General features: G+C 40.6%; 1 protein-coding gene across 1 annotated transcript in view; it reads left to right on the plus strand.

Annotated features, from left to right (window-relative positions):
* The first annotated feature begins 12586 nt into the window (after window positions 1-12586).
* The window catches only part of LOC142055232 (spermatogenesis-associated protein 7 homolog), a 43782-nt gene continuing 37376 nt past the window's right edge, over window positions 12587-18992 (plus strand). Inside the window, exons 1-2 of the mRNA XM_075088903.1 lie at window positions 12587-12653; window positions 17283-17375. Coding sequence (XP_074945004.1) covers window positions 12590-12653; window positions 17283-17375 — 157 coding nt within the window. The 5' untranslated portion in view covers window positions 12587-12589. The remainder of the gene's footprint in view (window positions 12654-17282; window positions 17376-18992) is intronic.

An 18992-nucleotide genomic window follows, 5' to 3' on the forward strand; every position in this document is an offset into this window, starting at 1 on the left:
GTTGCTCTCACACATACACACATACCTGCCCATATTTCTTCATACCTTCTGCTTGAAAACACCCATGAGCTTCTAGACAATCAAATTGTGACCTTGTTGAAGTCAATGTCAACATCGTTATGGACTTCAGTGGGGGCCAGAGCTGGAAGCAGATTTACAATGGCAATTGAAAATCAAAAGTAAAATGTACTTGCCTATTTCAGTCATCATACATTTGTTAACTATTTCACTGGGCCAATTTTGTAAAGGATACAAATGGAAAACAGGTTTTATGGGTGTTTTTTTTTACCTTTCTGGTTTTTTAATGAATTACGAGAAATGAAAATTTGCAAAAAGATGTCCTGATGATATCTTGACTAACATGCTATGAAAAATATCAAGAAATTGCAACAAGATAAAAAAGTTCCCATCTAAATAAATGAAATGATTACATAGGTGAGTTTATAGAAACATGCTCATTTGTGTATGAAGAGCTGTGAGTTGTCCAAAAATGTGGAAACCTAAGATCTTTTCTAAGGAACACCAAGGAATATAAAGCTGCAGGTAGCAAAATAAAGACTTAAATATCTGGCTGGTGCTGGCAAACTGATACATAAAGATAATGAGAAAGTCCTAGCTCTTTTAGTTATTTACAACTGGTTAGCCACATTCTGTGTGTGAAGTGAATTCTTACTAAAAGCTTTTATGCCTGTCACTCAGGTAAGAAGCATTATAATATAATTATTTTCATCCTGCAATATCTGATTAGTCAAGCCAAAACCACACAAACATGTGATGCATGATGTTGCATGCCTGTGTTGGAAAAAAAATCAATAGATCAATTGTAGTGCATTTACACCAATGCATGCAGCATGGGCAATAAACAGGAGGAGCTGGAAGCCATCGCGCGCCAGGGCAACTATGATGTGGTCACCATCATGGAAACATGGTGGGATGACTTACACAACTGGAGCGCTGCAATGGATGGCTACAAGCTCTTTAGAAGGGACAGGCAAGGAAGGAGAGGTGGAGGGGTAGCCTCGTATGTTAGACAGTGTTTTGACTGTCTAGAACTCAATGACGGTAATGATAAGGTTGAGTGCTTATGGGTAAGGATCAGGGGGAAGGCCAATACGGGAGACATCCTGGTGGGAGTCTGTTATAGACCACCCAACCAGGATGAGGAGACCGATGAAGTACTCTACAAGCAGTTGGCTGAAGTCTCACAATCTCTAGCCAACTTACCAGATATCTGCTGGAAATACAGCACAGCAGAGAGGAAGCAGTCTCGGAGGTTCCTGGAGTGTGTGGGAGAGAACTTCCTGATGCAGCTGGTAAGCGAGCCAACCAGGGGAGGTGCCCCGCTGGACCTGCTGTTTTCAAACAGAGAAGGCCTGGTGGGTGATGTGGTGGTCGGAGGCTGTCTTGGGCTCAGCGACCATGACGTGATAGAGTTGTCTGTTCTTGGAGAAGTAAGGAAGGGGGTCAGCAAAACGGCTACCCTGCACTTCAGAAGGGCAGACTTTGGATTGTTAAGGTGTCTGGTTAACAGATCCCTTGGGAGGCAGTCCTGAAGGGCAAAGGAGTCCAGGAAGGCTGGATGTTATTAAAGAAGGAAGTCTCAAAGGCACAGGACCAGGCCGTCCCCATGTGCCGTAAGTCGAGCAGGCGGGGGAGAAGACCGGCTTGGCTGAATAGTGAGCTTTGGCTGGAACTCCAGAAAAAAAAGGTGAGCTTACAGCCTTTGGAAGAAGGGGCAGGTGACTCAGGAGGACTACAAAGATGTTGTGAGGTCATGCAGGGAAAAGATTAGGAAGGCGAAGGCCCAGCTGGAACTTAAACTGGCCGCCTCCGTTAAAGATAACAAAAGATGTTTTTACAAATACATCAGTGACAAAAGGAGGGCCAGGGAGAATCTCCCTCCTTTGTTGGGTTCGGAAGTAACCTTGCCAGGAAAGATGAGGAGAAGGCTGAGGTACTTAATGCTTTCTTTGCCTCAGTCTTTAATAGTCAGACTGGTCATCCTCGGGGTTGTCAGGCCCCTGTGCTGGGAGATGGAGCTAGTATGCAGAATGAAGTCCCAGTTGTTGGAGAGGTGGCAGTCACTGACCTACTCCTTCACCTGGATGTTCACAAGTCCATGGGGCCGGATGGGATCCACCCAAGGATACTGAGGGAGCTGGCAGAGGAGCTCGCCAAGCCGCTCTCCATCATTTATCAGCAGTCCTGGTCAACCAGAGAGGTCCCAGACGACTGGAAACTGGCGAATGTGACACCCCTCTACAAGAAGGGTCGGAAGGAGGAGCTGGGGAACTACAGGCCTGTCAGCCTGACCTCAATGCCGGGAGAGGTCATGGAGCAGATCATCTTGAATGCCGTTACGCAGCATGTGTGGGACACCCAGGGGATTAGGGTCAGCCAGCATGGGTTTATGAAAAGAAGGTCTTGCCTCACTAACCTGGTCTCCTTCTATTATAAGGTGACCCGCTTAGTGGATGAGGGGAAGGCTGTGGACGTTGTCTGCTTGGACTTTAGTAAGGCCTTTGAGACTGTCTCCCACAGCATTCTCCTGGAGAAGCTGGCTGCTCGTGGCTTGGACAAGTGCACTCTGCACTGGGTTAAAAACTGTCTGGACAGCCGAGCCCAGAGAGTGGTGGTGAATGGAGTCAAATCCAGTTGGCGGCCGGTCACGAGTGGTGTTCCCCAGGGCTCAGTGTTGGGGCCAGTCCTGTTCAATGTCTTCATTGATGATCTGGATGAGGGGATTGAGCGCACCCTCAGTAAGTTTGCAGATGACACCAAGCTGGGTGGAAGTGTCGATCTGCTGGAGGGCAGGAAGGCCCTACAGAGGGACCTGGACAGGCTGGATTGTTGGGCCGGAGCCAACGGTATGAGATTCAACAAGGCCAAGTGCCGGGTCCTGCACTTGGGTCACAACCATCCCATGCAACGCTACAGGCTTGAGGAGGAGTGGCTGGAGAGCTGCCTGGAGGAAAAGGACCTGGGGGTGTTGGTTGACAGCCGGCTGAACATGAGCTGGCAGCGTGCTCAGGCGCCAAAGAAGGCCAACAGCATCCTGGCTTGTATCAGGAATAGTGTGGCCAGCAGGAGCAGGGAGGTGATCGTGCCCCTGTACTCGGCACTGGTGAGGCCGCACCTTGAGTACTATGTTCAGTTTTGGGCCCATCACTACAAGAAGGACATTGAGGTGCTGCAGCGTGTCCAAAGAAGGGCAACGAAGTTGGTGAAGGGTCTAGAGAGCAAGTCTTATGAGGAGCGGCTGAGGGAAGTGGGGTGGTTTAGTCTGGAGAAGAGGAGGCTGAGGGGAGACCTTATCGCGCTCTACAACTACCTGAAAAGAGGTTGTAGCAAGGCGGGGGTCGGTCTCTTCTCCCTAGTAACAAGCGATAGGACGAGAGGAAATGGCCTCAAGCTGCACCAGGGGAAGTTTAGGTTGGACATTAGAAAAAACTTCTTCACCAAAAGGGTTGTCAGGCATTGGAACAGGCTGCCCAGGGAGGTGGTGGAGTCTCCATCCCTGGAGGTATTTAAAAGAAGGGTAGATGTGGTGCCTGAGGATATGGTTTAGTGGTGGACTTGGCAGTGATAGGTTAGCGGTTGGACTCAATGATCTTAAGGGTCTTTTCCAACCTTAAGAATTCTGTGATTCTAACTTTATAACTTCAAATTCTCCCCAAAATTTGTTGGTCTCAACCTTGACTGAGTTTATCATTAATATCTGATAGCATATTTTCCCTGTCCTCAAAACCACATTAACTTTGTGACAGTATAACTTTAGAGAATTTGGCTGTAGATCTTGGGTTTAGTTTTATCTCAGCATATTTAGATATCAGTGGCTGTCTTTAATTATTTAATTTAAAACTTGAAAGTTGTTAAATTGACCTCATTAGTCCAAGTGTCACAGTTTACAGTTAACAGGGGGAGTATTTGGAAAATTTGCAAATGTTGAGTTAGTATTACTTACTGATTTAGAGGAATTCAAATGCTTTCAAGGCAGCTGCTGAAGTTATTGCTAATAGTACAGAGTGTTGATAAATACCAAGATATTGTTTCTCATCCTTTTAATTGTGTTTAGAGATGACACAAACTGATGTATCAACTACTCCGTAATGAAATCTAATAGATATATTGGGAAGAATAATAAAAGTATTCCTTTATTCAAAAGGTAACTTCTGGGTGTTAGACGATATAGTATGAGGACAAGAACAGATTAGGTTTTTTATATACGTACACACTTGTGAAGTTTTTTTTCAGGTACTTGAAAGGCAGGAATCTGGTGGCAGGATGCTGAACTAGATGGACTGTAGTTCTGTTACAAAAGAGCAATCATTTTATTGACATATGTCACTAAAAAGTTACAGAAAGCTCAGCTTCTTGAACTGACAGTGTTCATATCCTCAATGATTTATACTGGCTCTGTAGTTATCCCCTGAATTGGGCTTCATATATCCCCCTGTGGGGTTTGGTTTTTTTTTTGGCATTTAGGAATAGACACATCTCTGTTCTTGCTATCCTTATGCTAGAGGCTTTATGACTAGATGGAGCAGAGCTGTTTTATTGACTTTTGGCCACTGGGAGCTTTTTGCATATGCTGGAGAAATTTCCAGTTTGCTAGCATCGCTGCTATAGCCACAGTTGTGGCTGATCTTGACTTTGCTTTGTGACACCTGACACTTATTATTCCTCAGCAGTGTCGAAGGTGCTGTATAAGCTTCCTGGCAGCCCCACCAAGTGCACAGCATGCCCCTGAAGTGACATAAAGAAAAGAAAAAGTTCCCAAATTTTTTTCCTCCTCTTCAACCATCAGTCTGTTATTTCTGTCTGCTGCAGCTGCTGCAGGAAGAGGCTGTATTACCTTTGTGAACTGTTGAAACTTGTAGCTAACTGCTGTGAGCCAGCAGGTTTCAAATGTGAACTGTAGCTCCTTGTGAAGATCTTATGTTCAAGATGGTCACCTTTGACCTACCACATGGCACATCAGTGATGATGTACAGTCCTGTGGGTTGAAAAATGGAAAATAGAAATAATAGAATAATAATAAATAGCACGACAATTTAATGGAATGAAATTATTTTCTTGTCAAAGTCTTAAAATAAATGATAGACTTATTCATCTAATTTGTTCATGTAATGCTGTAGTTCCAACAACTGTACTGAAGACTCATTATATCTGACAATGCATTATAACTGACAAAAAGGGAGAAAATTCAGTAATTCCTCACTGTATAGAACAGAAGTGGGCTTCAAAATTTCTTGCTTTGTCAGGCAGTAACATACCAATGTCATGTCATGTAGAAAAAGTCAAAGCATGTGCATGAGCAGAGGAAACCCAGTTGAGTAGAGGAAAAAATATCTAAAACTCAAGGAGAAGAGACTGCAATTACCAGCTGCTCTGGTTAAATATTCTTTTCTGTGCTTTTTTTCATCTTTTTGATTTAATTTCTTTTTTAAGGTACGTTATTATGTTTTAAATAATATAGTTCACACACGTCCTGCCATTTGTTGGCATCTAAACACTAGGAGAAAATTAACAGAGTATGAAGGCCTGTTAATTAAGAGTACATTTGCTCTGTCCCTTTTTCTTTTCTTTTTTTTTTTTTTTTTTTTACACTAGGCATTAGTTCCAGTTTCAGCCCTTACAGGCAAGAGGAGATCAAATAGAAAATAAAACATGCAAGACTGGTAGAGTTTGGGTTTCTTCTGGGTGTAAGTCGGTGGCCCTGATGCAGCCTGTGGCTTTATCTTGCTCAAAACAAGAGAAGAGTTATGAGCCAAGCTACTGATAGAGGAAACTGCGTCTGAATAGTTTTTTCTGATTTATACTTTACATTATGTATAATAACATTAATTTATACGTAAAGAAGGCTGTAAAGTGGCAAAACACTTTACCATTGCTGCCTTGCATCTGACTAGAAGATCGTCTCCAATACTGGCCATAAGTAGATGCCTGGGAAAGTCTAAGAAGAGGACAAGAATACAATACTTTCCCCTAACACTCTCCCTTCTCCCTTTTTCCTTCCTCAGGCCTTTGGGGAAAAATGGCCTTCAATCTTTGGCTAACCAGTGTGGTGGACACAAACCTCAGAGTTTTCTAGCAGCATCCATCTCATGTTTCAATGCTTATTTGTACTTAGATTGTTTCTTGTGACTTGTTGGTTGTGCTGTGTTAGTGTTTAAATGTGACAGATCAAGACTCATTTTGTGAGGCTCATGTCTGCATAGGGTGAAGGACAACTATTGCCCTGAGAAACTTTAAACCTCTAATTTAACTAGACATGACAGAGTGGAAGGGAAAAAGGTACACATTGTGGTCTTTGATGCTCTAAGTTGTGCACAAATTATGAATATATTCCTAAAGTAATTGCCAGTCTGGTAGATTAAATGTTGCTGCAGAGTCACAGCAGCAGAACCCTTCATAGCAATTTGAAGCTCAAGGAAATTTCCACTGCCACAGCATTCGACCATCTTCACAGGGAACAGAGACAAAGCAGTTGCTTGGTGTGGGGGAGGTTGGAGCATGCTGGTGGCGTAGGCTGTTCATCCTTGGCCAGATGCTGCCACAAACCTCGCAGTCAGTACAGAAAGGGACACTTTGAAGGTATACACCATGTCCGGTCTGACTCTTGGGCACTGGGAGAAGGGTGAGACAGTATTGCATTCATCCTGCTAAAGTCAGCCTTCTACCTGCTGAGAAGAGAAATAGGGTTTTGGAAGGGGCAGGAGGATAGAAGTGATTTTAGGGCTTGAATTTTCATAGAGGTCTAAAATAACTCAAGTAATGTGCCAGCAGCAGGTTCATATCCATCAGCAGAGACAACATAAGTTTATTTATATCTTGCTTTTACCTGCCCAGGATGGGGCCATATTTCTTGTTGATAAATGCAATCTGAAGTGCTTCACTTACGACATGCTTATTTTAGAAATTCAGAAAAGGGTTCCTGCCTTTATTGATATAAGTACTTGATTGTGCTGCCCACTGAAATCCATGAGCTACCACAGCATGGCTGCGTACTTGAGTGGTAGCTCAGTTACTTTCTCAGGCAGTCAAGTAATTTGGTCTTCATCAACTAGAGTTTACATATTAATGAATAGACTCCCTGCTGTTGAGAAGTTCTCTCATTTGGATACTGTGTAAAGGATAACAATTTGCAGATGAGCTCTTGCCCATGAAAAGCCCAATAAGAGTGATTCTTTATCCTGTGGGGCAAAAGTATAGGCTAATCAGTACTTGAGCAGCCCTCAGGTATTTAATTGGGATAAAAGAGCTGATACAATTAATGTGCTCTTTCTATTTATTTAAGAATCTTGAAAAGTGTTGCTAGGAAATTATGAATCTGTCCTAGATGAGAAGAAATAATTGATCTGTATGCAGCTACCCAGAAATGAAATGCAGAAGTGAGTGAAAATGTCTGAGCTCTCATAAAAAGAAAGACAACCTCCTAAAATATATTGCTAGTTAAACCATGTTCTGTTCTGTTAATGAAAAGAGATACAGAGTAAAGAGCAGAGTCATAATTTTTCCACATGCTTTCATGGTTTTCTTATTAAGTGTCTTCTGTTCTTATTTTTTTGCCCCTACAGATACCCAAACTATAACATCTCCCTTTTACATCAAAGGGATTTGGTGAAGGACTGCCCTGATCTTTCTTCCTTTCATCTGTCTCTCCTTGCTTCTCCATGTTTTCTCTGTAGCTACAAGTGGATACCACCCAGTGACAGCAAAGGCATTTGAAAAGGAGCGTCTCTGCTCCGTTGAGGGGCCTTGCAGCTGACAAGCACGCTGCTAAAATTGGATCCTGCTGATCTGTGGGAGGATGGCCTGGGTATGGATTCATACATATCTTCATAGGGGCTCTCTAGAGTATCGCTTATATAACTGCAACAGTTGCTTAATTTGCCTCCAGCTCTTAATAGTTAATCGCGCAGTTTAAGATATCAGATAATTAAATACCACAAAGTACAAATATCAGAGTGTTCATCCAATACAGGTATGGTAGGCTTTAGTAGAGGCCGTCAAGTGGCAGAACTACTGTTCCACAATAGGTCCAAAATTAAGGAAAATAAATTATGCCTTATTAGAATGCGTATTATAAACTCTGTGGTCATGCCTTTAAATTAATTTTTAAAATTTGTTTTATCTGGAGGCTGTGTCATACATTCCCAAATCCCAGGGCTTCCACTTTTTTTAGCTACTCATGCCAGGGTGAGTCCCAAGAAGCCCAGAGAGGGTCTCCCAGGGCTTCAGGACTCAGAGCCGGAGCATAGGATGAATTCTCAATGGTCTCAGGTTTCCTGCCGCTCAGCTGGAAGGCCAAATGTGATGTGCAGCTTTTGGGTTCACAAGAGAGAGAGGGTGGCCCTGCTACATCCACAAAGCTAGTGGGCCTGGAAAGGGCAGGTGTTGGAGTGGCCACAGTCCCCGACAGAAGGGAGGGACTGCTTTGGAGCTGTGGGTCCTGGGAGCCTGTGCTCTCCTGCAGCCTGCCAGATGAGCCGGCAGGATTCCTTGCAAACCTTATTTCTGAAGTTCAGTGAAACCCTGTTCTTTAAGAAATATTTCTGTTTTGACAAACTGTCAAAAAAATGCCCACAAATGTCCTGTTTTTCTGGAAAATTTTCAACCAACTTTAAAGTGCTGCACAAACAATAGGCAAGCTGGGTTTGTTTTAACATTCTGGACTAAGTTTGCAAATGCTGCTTCCGTATATGATGCCTGACGAGGGTTGAAGGCTTCTGTAGGTATTCAGATATGGACCCAGAGTGATTCCAATCCACTAGGAAATTAAAATGGATTTTAGGATGCTGGCAAATAATGCATATCTGATAATCAGTTCTGAGTGCTAAATGCCACATGCATATCTCAGATGCTGTAGTTCTGTATTCCTGTGGATGAAGGTCCACTCCTTTTCACCCAAACTTACCCTATCAATAGAAAACCCCTGAGAATGTTTTCAAGCATAAATTCCATTGCTTAGTATGTATGATCAGATCTGTTTCTTTTTCAGAACTATGCTAAACTTTCCACATTCCCATCAATGGGAACGGCCTAATAATGTTGCTAATTTTTAACCCACTGTAGTGTGCAGTATAAATTCTTAAGTATGAATATGTGAAACAGTATATGCTATCACTAGTGAGTACAGGAGGTTAGACTGATGTTGAAACCTTCTTAAAAATTGCACTTGTCACTAACTTTCATACTGAGAGCCAAATCTTGCAACACACAAAGCCCTGCAAATCTGGGGGCTGAGGCTGCTCAGCAGCTTACTGGAGGCAAGTACAAAGCTACAGAATCAAACCCCTTGTTTCTGGAGAATGATCCTTTCACAGCAGCAACTGCTTAGCTGTATGCTTCAACCTATTTCCATGTACATCATTCAAAATATTCAGAGTCTGTTTTATGTCTTCTGTGAATGCCATTGGCAATGTCACGTCGTGCCTATGCATTATTATTAGCTAAAATGTAAAAAAGCATCTCTCTTTTCTCTAACTTCCATTCAGCACTGTCACCTTTTTAGGTGTGCTGCGTTTTATATTCAATAGAAACAATTCCCTGTGAAGCATTTTAGTATTTATCCATCTGCTATAAGACCTGATTTTTCTTCCATATAATTTGCATCCTGAGTCTCCTGTTAAAAGAACTGCTCATTGATGTAAAATAGCAAAGTATGACACTCACTGATTGACTTGTTTTATTATAATCCAGTGAAATTAAAGCAGTTTCGCACAAATGAAAATAACTGCTTCAACATTTGTGTAGAGAGACAGATTCAGGTATTACAGAAATGCAGAAAATACAAAGAAGCTGAAGACACTATCTTGACAACAAAACACATGATTAAACAGAAATGCTAGACCTGCGACTTGTTCCCTTACCTAATGACTGCAAAGATCAAGGCTTAATTTATAGTTGGATAGGTAACTACTGAGTATGCAGTATAGATTCCCTACTGTGTCTTATAGAGGTTTAACAGAGGTGGTCATAAAATACAACAGATTTAGGAACATCCTCCTTTCTGAAATTATCCCAAAACACAGCAGCTTCTGTTACAATACCTGAGTTTAAGAAGAGATGAGCCAGAAGCTCTGCTCTCTCTGTCTCTCTGTTTGCTATGGCTCAAATGAAAAGCTTTACAGAAATAAACACCATTCCTTCAAAGGCTATATACTATTTGTTTTCATTTTAAGAAAAGGCAAAAATAAAAGTGCTTGCATAGCTGCTGAATTATTTTAGCAATAGTACTAAAGTATGGTTTTACAGCGTCTGTGTGTAAAGCCAGCAGGACTTAAACTTGTGGTAAGGAGCATTACCAAATTACCGCTTTTAGGAGACTGTACCATTTGGATTCAGAAACTCCATCAGACTGGTCCCCGGTTTCTCTACCAGCCAATTTGCTCTGGAAAAGGGTGTTCATCATTCAAGGCCTGATCTTGAAGTTAACTGGAGTATATTGCTGGTGGCATCACCTTGGATATGCTCTGGCTCTGTGTGTGGTATTGGACCACCATAATGAATCATTGTAACTTGAACACAATAGGTTTTATACTATCATCTCATAGGTTTTCAAAGTACCCGTTGCCAAAATAATTTCCTTTTTGTATTACTTCCTATGGGGAAATACACCATTCCTAGAAGCTTTTAGGGCTCCATAAGTCAAAAATGGTTGCAGCTAGGGAAACTGTGCAGTGTTTCTTCTCAAAAGAAAGAAAATTGAACATATTAGATATTTAGATAAAGATGAAGATAGATGACCTGAGCTTTAGGCACTGATCTGGTACTCAGGAAATCAAGTTTCATTTCTCTGCCACTAACTTGCTTGATCTTGTTACAATGAACAAATCACTTAATATTTTTCAGCCTCTGAAATGAAGACAATGCCTTTTTCCCCTGCCTCCTATTTGTCTGGTTTGCAAACTTCAGTTGTAAACTCTTTGGATCTGTTAATGAGAGACTGACTATTTGTACAGAGCCTGGACGGTGATCAGATGGGGACTTCAGGAACTCACCAGAGTTCAAGCAGTAGCAACATTATTGCATGAGTTAACTGCTGTCAACGCACATGTAAAGGACTAGTTACTTAAAGATCTGCTGTTATTGTGAGTATGCTCAGTCATAACAACTGTTCAGTGCCTGTGCCACATGTTACACATAGCACGCACATATTAAATTAAATGTATTTGGGTCAAACAATTACAATTACAATTTGTTCCATTTTTATCTGTCCTCGCTCAGAGCAGTTTCCCACTGATGTTTTTCCACTTCAAATCATAGTGGTGTAATTGTTGAGCTAAAATTGTAGGATTGGACACAAGAAGATAAAGAATTACTCTCTGTTCTAAAGTTGCACATGATTAAGAGCTCTTTTCAGTATAGCATCCTTCTATCTGTTATGCCTTTCACAGATGTTTGACATAAAAAAGAAAAAGCCAAAAGAAGTGAGGATTTAGCCAGAGATAATTTATATTTCAAAAGAAATGGAAGAATCAGAAAGATTATTAATAATCTACAGTGAGATGCAGCTAAACTAATTTGCTTTTAAGACTTTAGCCAGTATATATGAAGCTGTGATTAAGTTGCACTAATTTTCAGAACATGAGTAAAAATGCTTAAGGACTATATCTAAATAGCATTTAAAAAAATAATCAAATGTTTTGATGTGTTACCTTGGATTTGAGAGTGGTAACTTCCTTTGTCCATATCCTGTTGTGAGTATGGAAGGATGTTTTTAAAAGACAAAAAAAAAGCTGACCTTTTGATTATTTTATTAACTTAGGGACCCATGACAATTAGAAATATGAACACAGAGGAAAAGCAATAACGTTTACTCGGCTCCCATTTATTTCACAGTGTTTTTATTTTAAGCCTGTGGTCTAAGGTGGCAGAATTTGATCTAAAAAGCACTGCTCATAATCTTTCCAGCTTTTGTTTTCTCAGAACACTGTTATAATACTCTCTGCTACCTGCATTCTTTATCTTTCAGAACTGGTTGAGAATGCACTCTGAAAAAAACAGGCTTTGAAACGAGAGGGGGCTTGTTTGCTTACTTTGCTTTGTTGGGCCTGGCTTTTCTAGGCCTGGCTTCTGTGATGTGAGCCTATACTCTTTCATAGAATATCTTTAGAAAATCTTTTATGTTACTTCTTTTTCCCCACTGCTTCCCTTAGGCACAGGCAGCACAGTAGCATACTGAACTGCTCCTTCTTTTGCCTTGAAGATTTATGTTTAGTAGAGACGATCTTTCAGATTGCAAAATATGTGACATTTGCGCAATGCCATGGCTCATTTTTGTGGCCTGCAGAAAATTGCCCTGTAGATGCTGTTGTAACAGAGAATTTTCTCTCAGAGTATCTGGTCAAAAGGGTCCTACTAATTGGTAGGGATTAAAACAAACAGAAGTATTCTGGCGGGGAAAGTAAACACAAAAATGCCAGCCTTTTCATACCTGTATCAGTTGTAGTGTAGCATTCTGGCCAGGAGATGACTCTTCTGTAATCCCCATAGGACCTGCAGAAAAATAATCGTATTTGTTAATGCTTCTGTAATATGTAACCAATACATTTTCCTTCCCTACTAAGGGTCCCAGATAGCCATGGTGCCTACATATGCTTCCATGATGGGACCTTTCAGAGGGCATATGAGCCTCAAAAGTAGCCGTAAGTACTCAAATTATTACTTGGGAGGTGCCTATGTGCTCCAATTTTGGAATAACAGCTTGAATATTATGATATTATTAAAATATATTTTTTAGTATTGAAACAATATAAAGTAGATAAGTGTTTCTAATGTCTGCTGTTACAAAAATCTCACCTTCTTAATTCAGGTAAGCAGCTTTCCTGGTCAGAATCTTTGCTGAGCACCTGTAGAAGAACTGCTAGAAAGCTGTTTTGCCTGGAGCTTCCCTTCTTGGAAACTCTGTTCCACTATACCTTCTCCAGATCCATATAGTTTCAGTCCTTAATTAGATGCTGGCAAACACACCACCACCACTAGCACCACCACCCACCATTTTTGTTCTTTTTGTCCTTTGTCCCTCCCTTGATGAAGCCCAGCTGCAGTCGGAGGCATTTCACCCTGCGTACATAGGGAGTGCTGCATTTCAGGGCCCACAGGGTATTATCCTACCATCCTCCCTTCCCACCTTTTCAAAGGAGCCCCAAAGGGCTGAGAGGAGGACACCTATTGTGTCCCACCTAGCAGTCTGGCATACTGGTTTCCTGAATGAAGTGATATATATGTATTTTCTGAAGGGAACAGCAGACACATCTCTGTTAGATGCTCAAAGTAGAAGCCAAAGCTCAATGCCTGCCAGTGCTTCCTGTAGCTGAAAATAGAAATACTTACCCAGAAGGGGAGCAGCTTGAGATAACTATGCAGCTGAACCAAAGTAAGAGGATCTGCAAAACGTTTGCCAGCCATTGACTGGGCCACTCCGCTGAGAGACTGTCTCAATGGTTACTACATTACCTGCACTGAAACAAGCACTGTGGCCGTAGGCTTTGGCAAATGTTCTACCATGTTAAGCATAAGACAAACACAGAGCAAAGAGGTGGTCCCTCTCCCTTCCAAGTTGAGGCTCTAAATACAAGATGAGGAAGTGGACAGATACCAACAGGTGCAGGACCAGTGCGAGATAGTTCTTTCCTTGCAGTGCCAGATACATACTTCTTTCAGTTTACAAAAGGCAAAGCCAAGGATGTTGCAGAGATGGCTCCCACTTGCCAGTAATGTGAAGGGTAGATAAGAATTCGATATTTCCAAGCTTTTGAGGCTTAAGTATCACTGAACAGTTTTTATTTGTTGATTCTAAGTACATGTAGCTTTCTCCCCATGTTATTGAATATCCACTTGGAATTAGCAGTTAGCAATGGTATAAACTATTTGCAGTGTAGCAGCACTGCAGTTATACTAGTCTTTTAAAGAGTGAAATAGTTGACATGTTCTTGAGAACATGTGGGGGTTTTTTCTCCTATAAGATGCAAAAAGTAGCGGCTTTGAATTAGCAGTCTGGTGAGGTGCAAAGTCACCTCTAGTGTTTTTCAAAAGCATATTTTTGTTTTTCAGCTACATGGAAAAGGCATGTTTTATCACTGTCATTGTGTAGCAGTCAAACTTTAATATTGCTATGACTGGATTTATGATATGACATTATAGTTCTGGACATGATATATTCTCCAGACATGATTTGCAGAAGTAATCTCTTGCAATTCAATCAGTGGAAACTAGGTAAATTAGTCATCATACAACTACATGTTCAGGACTATAATAAATTACTAGGAAAGTCATTACAAAATAGGAAATAAAAAGAGTCAGCGTTGAGAGAGTTGTCATTGCTCTTTATTGCTCGTTCTTCGTTCTGTGTTTTCTGGAGATCTTTCCTCATATATAGAAGCAAGATGTAAATGTCGAAAGATTTTCAAAAGCAGGCAACTTTCTATAGGTAGATCTGTGCTCATATATAGGAAATGCTGAAATTCTGAAACATTGCAAACTTGGATAAAACAATTTGCTGCATGTTGCAGGTAAATGAGATCTGTGTAAGACAGCAGAAAATGCAGAAGTTGAATTCTGTTCAAACAGAACTCTGCCTGCCTTTACAGCACACAAAAGGGCTGTTTCAGTTTGACCTGACGTGTGTTTGCCCCATCAACAGAGCCTCATAACAGGGCTACTTAAAATTCCTGGAAGATTTCTATTTAACATTTCCCTCAATTTGAAGTTATTCAAAGATGTAAAAGAAAACAAAAAAATCTGTTTAAAAGTGTGAACTTTCCAGTAAGCTCAAATAAGATCACCCTCTCTGGGGGTGGGAAATACTTAGATGGGCACCCACTAAACATCCCCCTCTTATTGTTTTTATCCTTAAAACATCTTCTTTGAGACATGGATGTGATTTTTCATGTCCTTGTTTCAGAGAGATTGAGACACAGAAAAACAAAATGACTTGCCAAAGTTCAACAGAAAGTCTCTGGCAAAGAAAAGAATTTGCTTTTTTATTCCTTACATAGGAATAACCACAATGCTGCTTATTGCACAATGTTAGTAATTTTCTGGGCACAGGATAGAGTTAGATTTTATGAAAGACAAAAAATGAGATTAAACTACTAGTGCCTTGTATATCTTCAGCATTTCAAATCTGGGGCAGTAATTCTTTTTGAGAAGAATGTTCTTTTTATAAATGGATTTTCCATCCCTTTTTAGTCCTTGGATATTGTTTGGATTATCACATTGTTCTGTCATGCTGTCTTTTTCACTGCATGTATTGAAATCAGGCTGTCACTGCCAATCAGGGAAAGATTTGGGGCATTTCCCGAAATACTATTTTCTCTTCCTTAGTGACAAAAGCCTCTAGCTGCTGTGATTTAGGGCATTGCCATTCCTTGAACTCAGTAGAGCTGCTGCCACTTTACACCAGCTGGATATTACTGAAGAGCTTGTTCCAGTTGCTTTTGCCAGCAAGAGGTTACAGCACAATTGGCAAAGTTCATGAAAAAAACTAAATTTTTGAAGTTTTGGAATTGAATAACTACTGGTTTCAAGCACAGAAAAGCTTTGAAACAGAATAGTACTGATTTTAACTATTTGATGTCTTTAGTATGGTACTGACACCCATGAGTGGTTTCGCTGTCTGAAATTGGACACAGGGTAAATGCTTACTATTAGAAATTTTGTGAGCTTTATATTTGTCTGCTTCAGGTATAGGATTCCATTGTGGTACCTGTACTACTCATGCTGAACTTCGTTGAGACAAGACATAAATACAGTTTGGTCATAATTTTGCACTAAGTTCTCCATTGCTTTACAGCAAACATAGAGTCATTATCTCTGTTGATGTCTCTGCACCTGTGTGTGTCATGGTGTAAGCACTCTGGCTGTGCCTACATGTTCAGTGAACAATCAGAATGGATGGTCCTGGGGCTGAAGTAACACCACCTTTCTGCGGCTGGTCATGCTGGGATGCGATGCTGCTCCTGGACAGGCTATTGAGAGCAGGTCTTCATGCCAGTGCCCTTTTGGCAGTCTTTTAGTCACTTGCAGGAGCACATTAGTAAATAATAATGAAGTAACAAATTTGGCATTAGGTGTTCTGTCACACTCTTTCTTATGGTGCTTGTTCAAAAGATGACACAATAAATTGAGTGTAGCCAAAATCCTTGGCGGTGAAAAACAGTTTGTAGCACTGTCTCACTTGGTAGGCAAGAGATTTAGACAGGAAAAAGCAACACAGCAAGAAAGCAGCCAAACCGAGGTTAGAAGGATTGATTCCCAGATTCTCAAGCCAATATCTCCTATGCTTTCAAATACAATAAAAACTTTGAAACTAAGTCATTAACTGAAATTGTACATTGGGCACACGAATGATGAAAATATCATTGACTTCATTTTGTCAGAAAGCCAAATCTGAACAGGTTGGATGGGCTGATTATCTCAGTGTAAGGACTATTCTGTGTCTGTGGATGGAAGGCCAAAGGCACATTAGATTTCTGATCTCCAGCATTCTGTTTATTTTTAACATTATTTGCTAGCAACATTCTGTCTACAAAATGTGACGATTTGAGAAGGAATCCAGAAATAAGATTTTTGTTTGGAAACAGTTTGAAATCAGACAATGATCTCTCTCAGCTACACTACCAGGTTAAAATTGAAAATGAGTAAAAGTTATCTGCTTCTTGAATTTTTCCCTGGGCTAATGAACTTATGTCAGATACAGAGACAAATTCTTCCAAATCTGAGAAGTCTTGTGGGCTAGAGATTCAGAGGAACGTGATGGACAGTGTGTGTGTAACACATTTCTGTTCTACATCCTGGCTCCTTTTCTGGCCCTACTTCTGTCTTTGTGTGTATATCTAGTCCATTTTCCTCACTATAAAGTGGTAAAGTTAGGCCTGGTATTACCGAGAGGTAAGATGTTCATATGCAGTTTTTTACAGAACTTGTCCTACTCTCTAGTATTAAATCTTTCAAAATGTAAATGCTTTTTATAATATCAGATATTAAACAGTGAGATCCTCTATTATTCTCCAGAGTTCTATAATATCCAAGGCTCATACATTACTTATTGCAAGCCATAATTCTCAGGTATTCAAAAGCATGGAAAATGAGAATAATTCGCCACTTTTTTGTGTTACATTTTGTGTTACCCTTACTTTTTGAAATAAATAAATTCATATTGATTTGATTTAGTAGCAAGCAGGAGAGGATAAACATTAAAGTGTTTTCAGAGCCATTATTGCCTGAGGCTTTTCTTGCCCCTTTGAATGAACTAAGATTTTTCCCTCTTGTAGCTTTTTCTCCCGGACCCTCCTGCAAGCTCTCCAACCAGTACATCATTCAAGATCACATGGCTGCTCATTACAAGAAACTGATATCTGCCAAAGGTATGTAGAGTCTTTAATCACGACAATATCTGTGTAGCTGAAAGATTAAATCACAGTCAAGGATATGTTGGTTGCCCTTAGTTTTGGCTGGCTGCTGAATTTCTTCCCCCTTCTTTCCTCCCTCTCCTTGTCACCAACTCAAGAGATGTAGGAGGATTTAAAAGTGAGGCATAACATGGTGTACCCTAAAAGAGGAGGTGAGTAGAACACTTGATTGGAACTGTAACCTTGTCATGGGAGAAGCAGTCCTAACTGTTGAAAGGTGTAAAGTCTGCAGAGTCAAACTGTTCCACAAAATTACAAGTTCATGTTAGGACGGGAAATATTATTTCATTGCCCTGTGTCATTTTAATAATGGTTTCTATTTAGATGTATATGGCATTTGTCTAAAAGGAAAGGTAAAATGAGAACTAGGGCAGTTATTTGTTTAATCAGGAGAAACCACTGAAGAGTAACAGTGAGGTTACAGCTTTCGATGTTTAGAAAGTTACAGTGTCAGTCCTAAAGAACCTAGAGGGAAGTTCCATTAGCATGCAGTCGTGTTTGAGTGGGCTTTTCAGATACTCTCTCCCCTGTAAATAGCTGCAAGCCATCAGAAAGAGAATTTGGAATAAAAAAAAAGTCCTCTGTCAGTTGTCCGGAGCTGTGTAAACTTCAGGTGCGGATGAAGACAACTGGAGTTGAATGGTCATAGCTGTAGTTCGGTTACTGCAAGTTTTCCAGTCCTTGGGCTCCCAAGGCTTTCTAACCAAACAATTCACTGGTAACATGCAGCGAGCTTTAAAATAACACATAGCTGTTGAACAATAGATGAGATTGCTGCTGCATTTTTTGCCAGGAGACCTATCCTTTCATCAATTTGCAGCGCCAAGTGCTTTATCTTAAACTACCTAGCCCAAATCTAGCGCATCTTTTTATCATGGTATCAGAACCACTATTTAAAAGTTTCATGACCTCCACCATTCTATGGTTCATGACCATCCCACTCACGTTGGCAGCTGGAGGCTGGATTGCTGCTGTATACTTTTGTACTTAAGTGACTTTTGCTTTTGCCTGGCTAATGTCACAGAAACAGTGAACACTAGGACTGTGGTATTCACATCCTAATGCATCACTTTTATAAATATACAGAAGCATCAGGACTAATTAAGAGCAGCAAAGACTGCCATATATAACTGAAATGTGTATTCTCAGCTAGTGAAGCCTAAATGAGGAAGCGAAGATCGAAAAATAAAAGGAAGAAAAAAGACGTTTTTCAGTCTTTTTGTCTATTACATTCTTAAAGCTCAGAAGGAAATACACAGAAGATACCCTTGGCATAAAAGGAGCCAAGTACTTTGTTCCCAATCAGGTTTCAATTTTCTTTTTTCAAATGTAAGTCCTGCTTGTCTGTAGCAGAATTCAGTTAAGCTGGAAAGAGCTTCTCACAGTAGGTGCTAATCAAAATTTCCAGTGGCTAAAATTTCTAATTCTTAGCTCTTTCACCCTCTGAAGTTATAGTTCTCAAAAGTCAGATTTGGATCATACTAGAGCAGGAATCTTTACTATTAAAACACTTATTACAGTGCTTCATCATTTCTACAGGTTTTCCTTGTAGAGCTAAACTTTTGCATACAT

The sequence above is a fragment of the Phalacrocorax aristotelis genome, chromosome 3, assembly GCF_949628215.1.
Source record: "Phalacrocorax aristotelis chromosome 3, bGulAri2.1, whole genome shotgun sequence".
In the NCBI taxonomy this organism is placed as follows: Eukaryota; Metazoa; Chordata; class Aves; order Suliformes; family Phalacrocoracidae; genus Phalacrocorax; species Phalacrocorax aristotelis.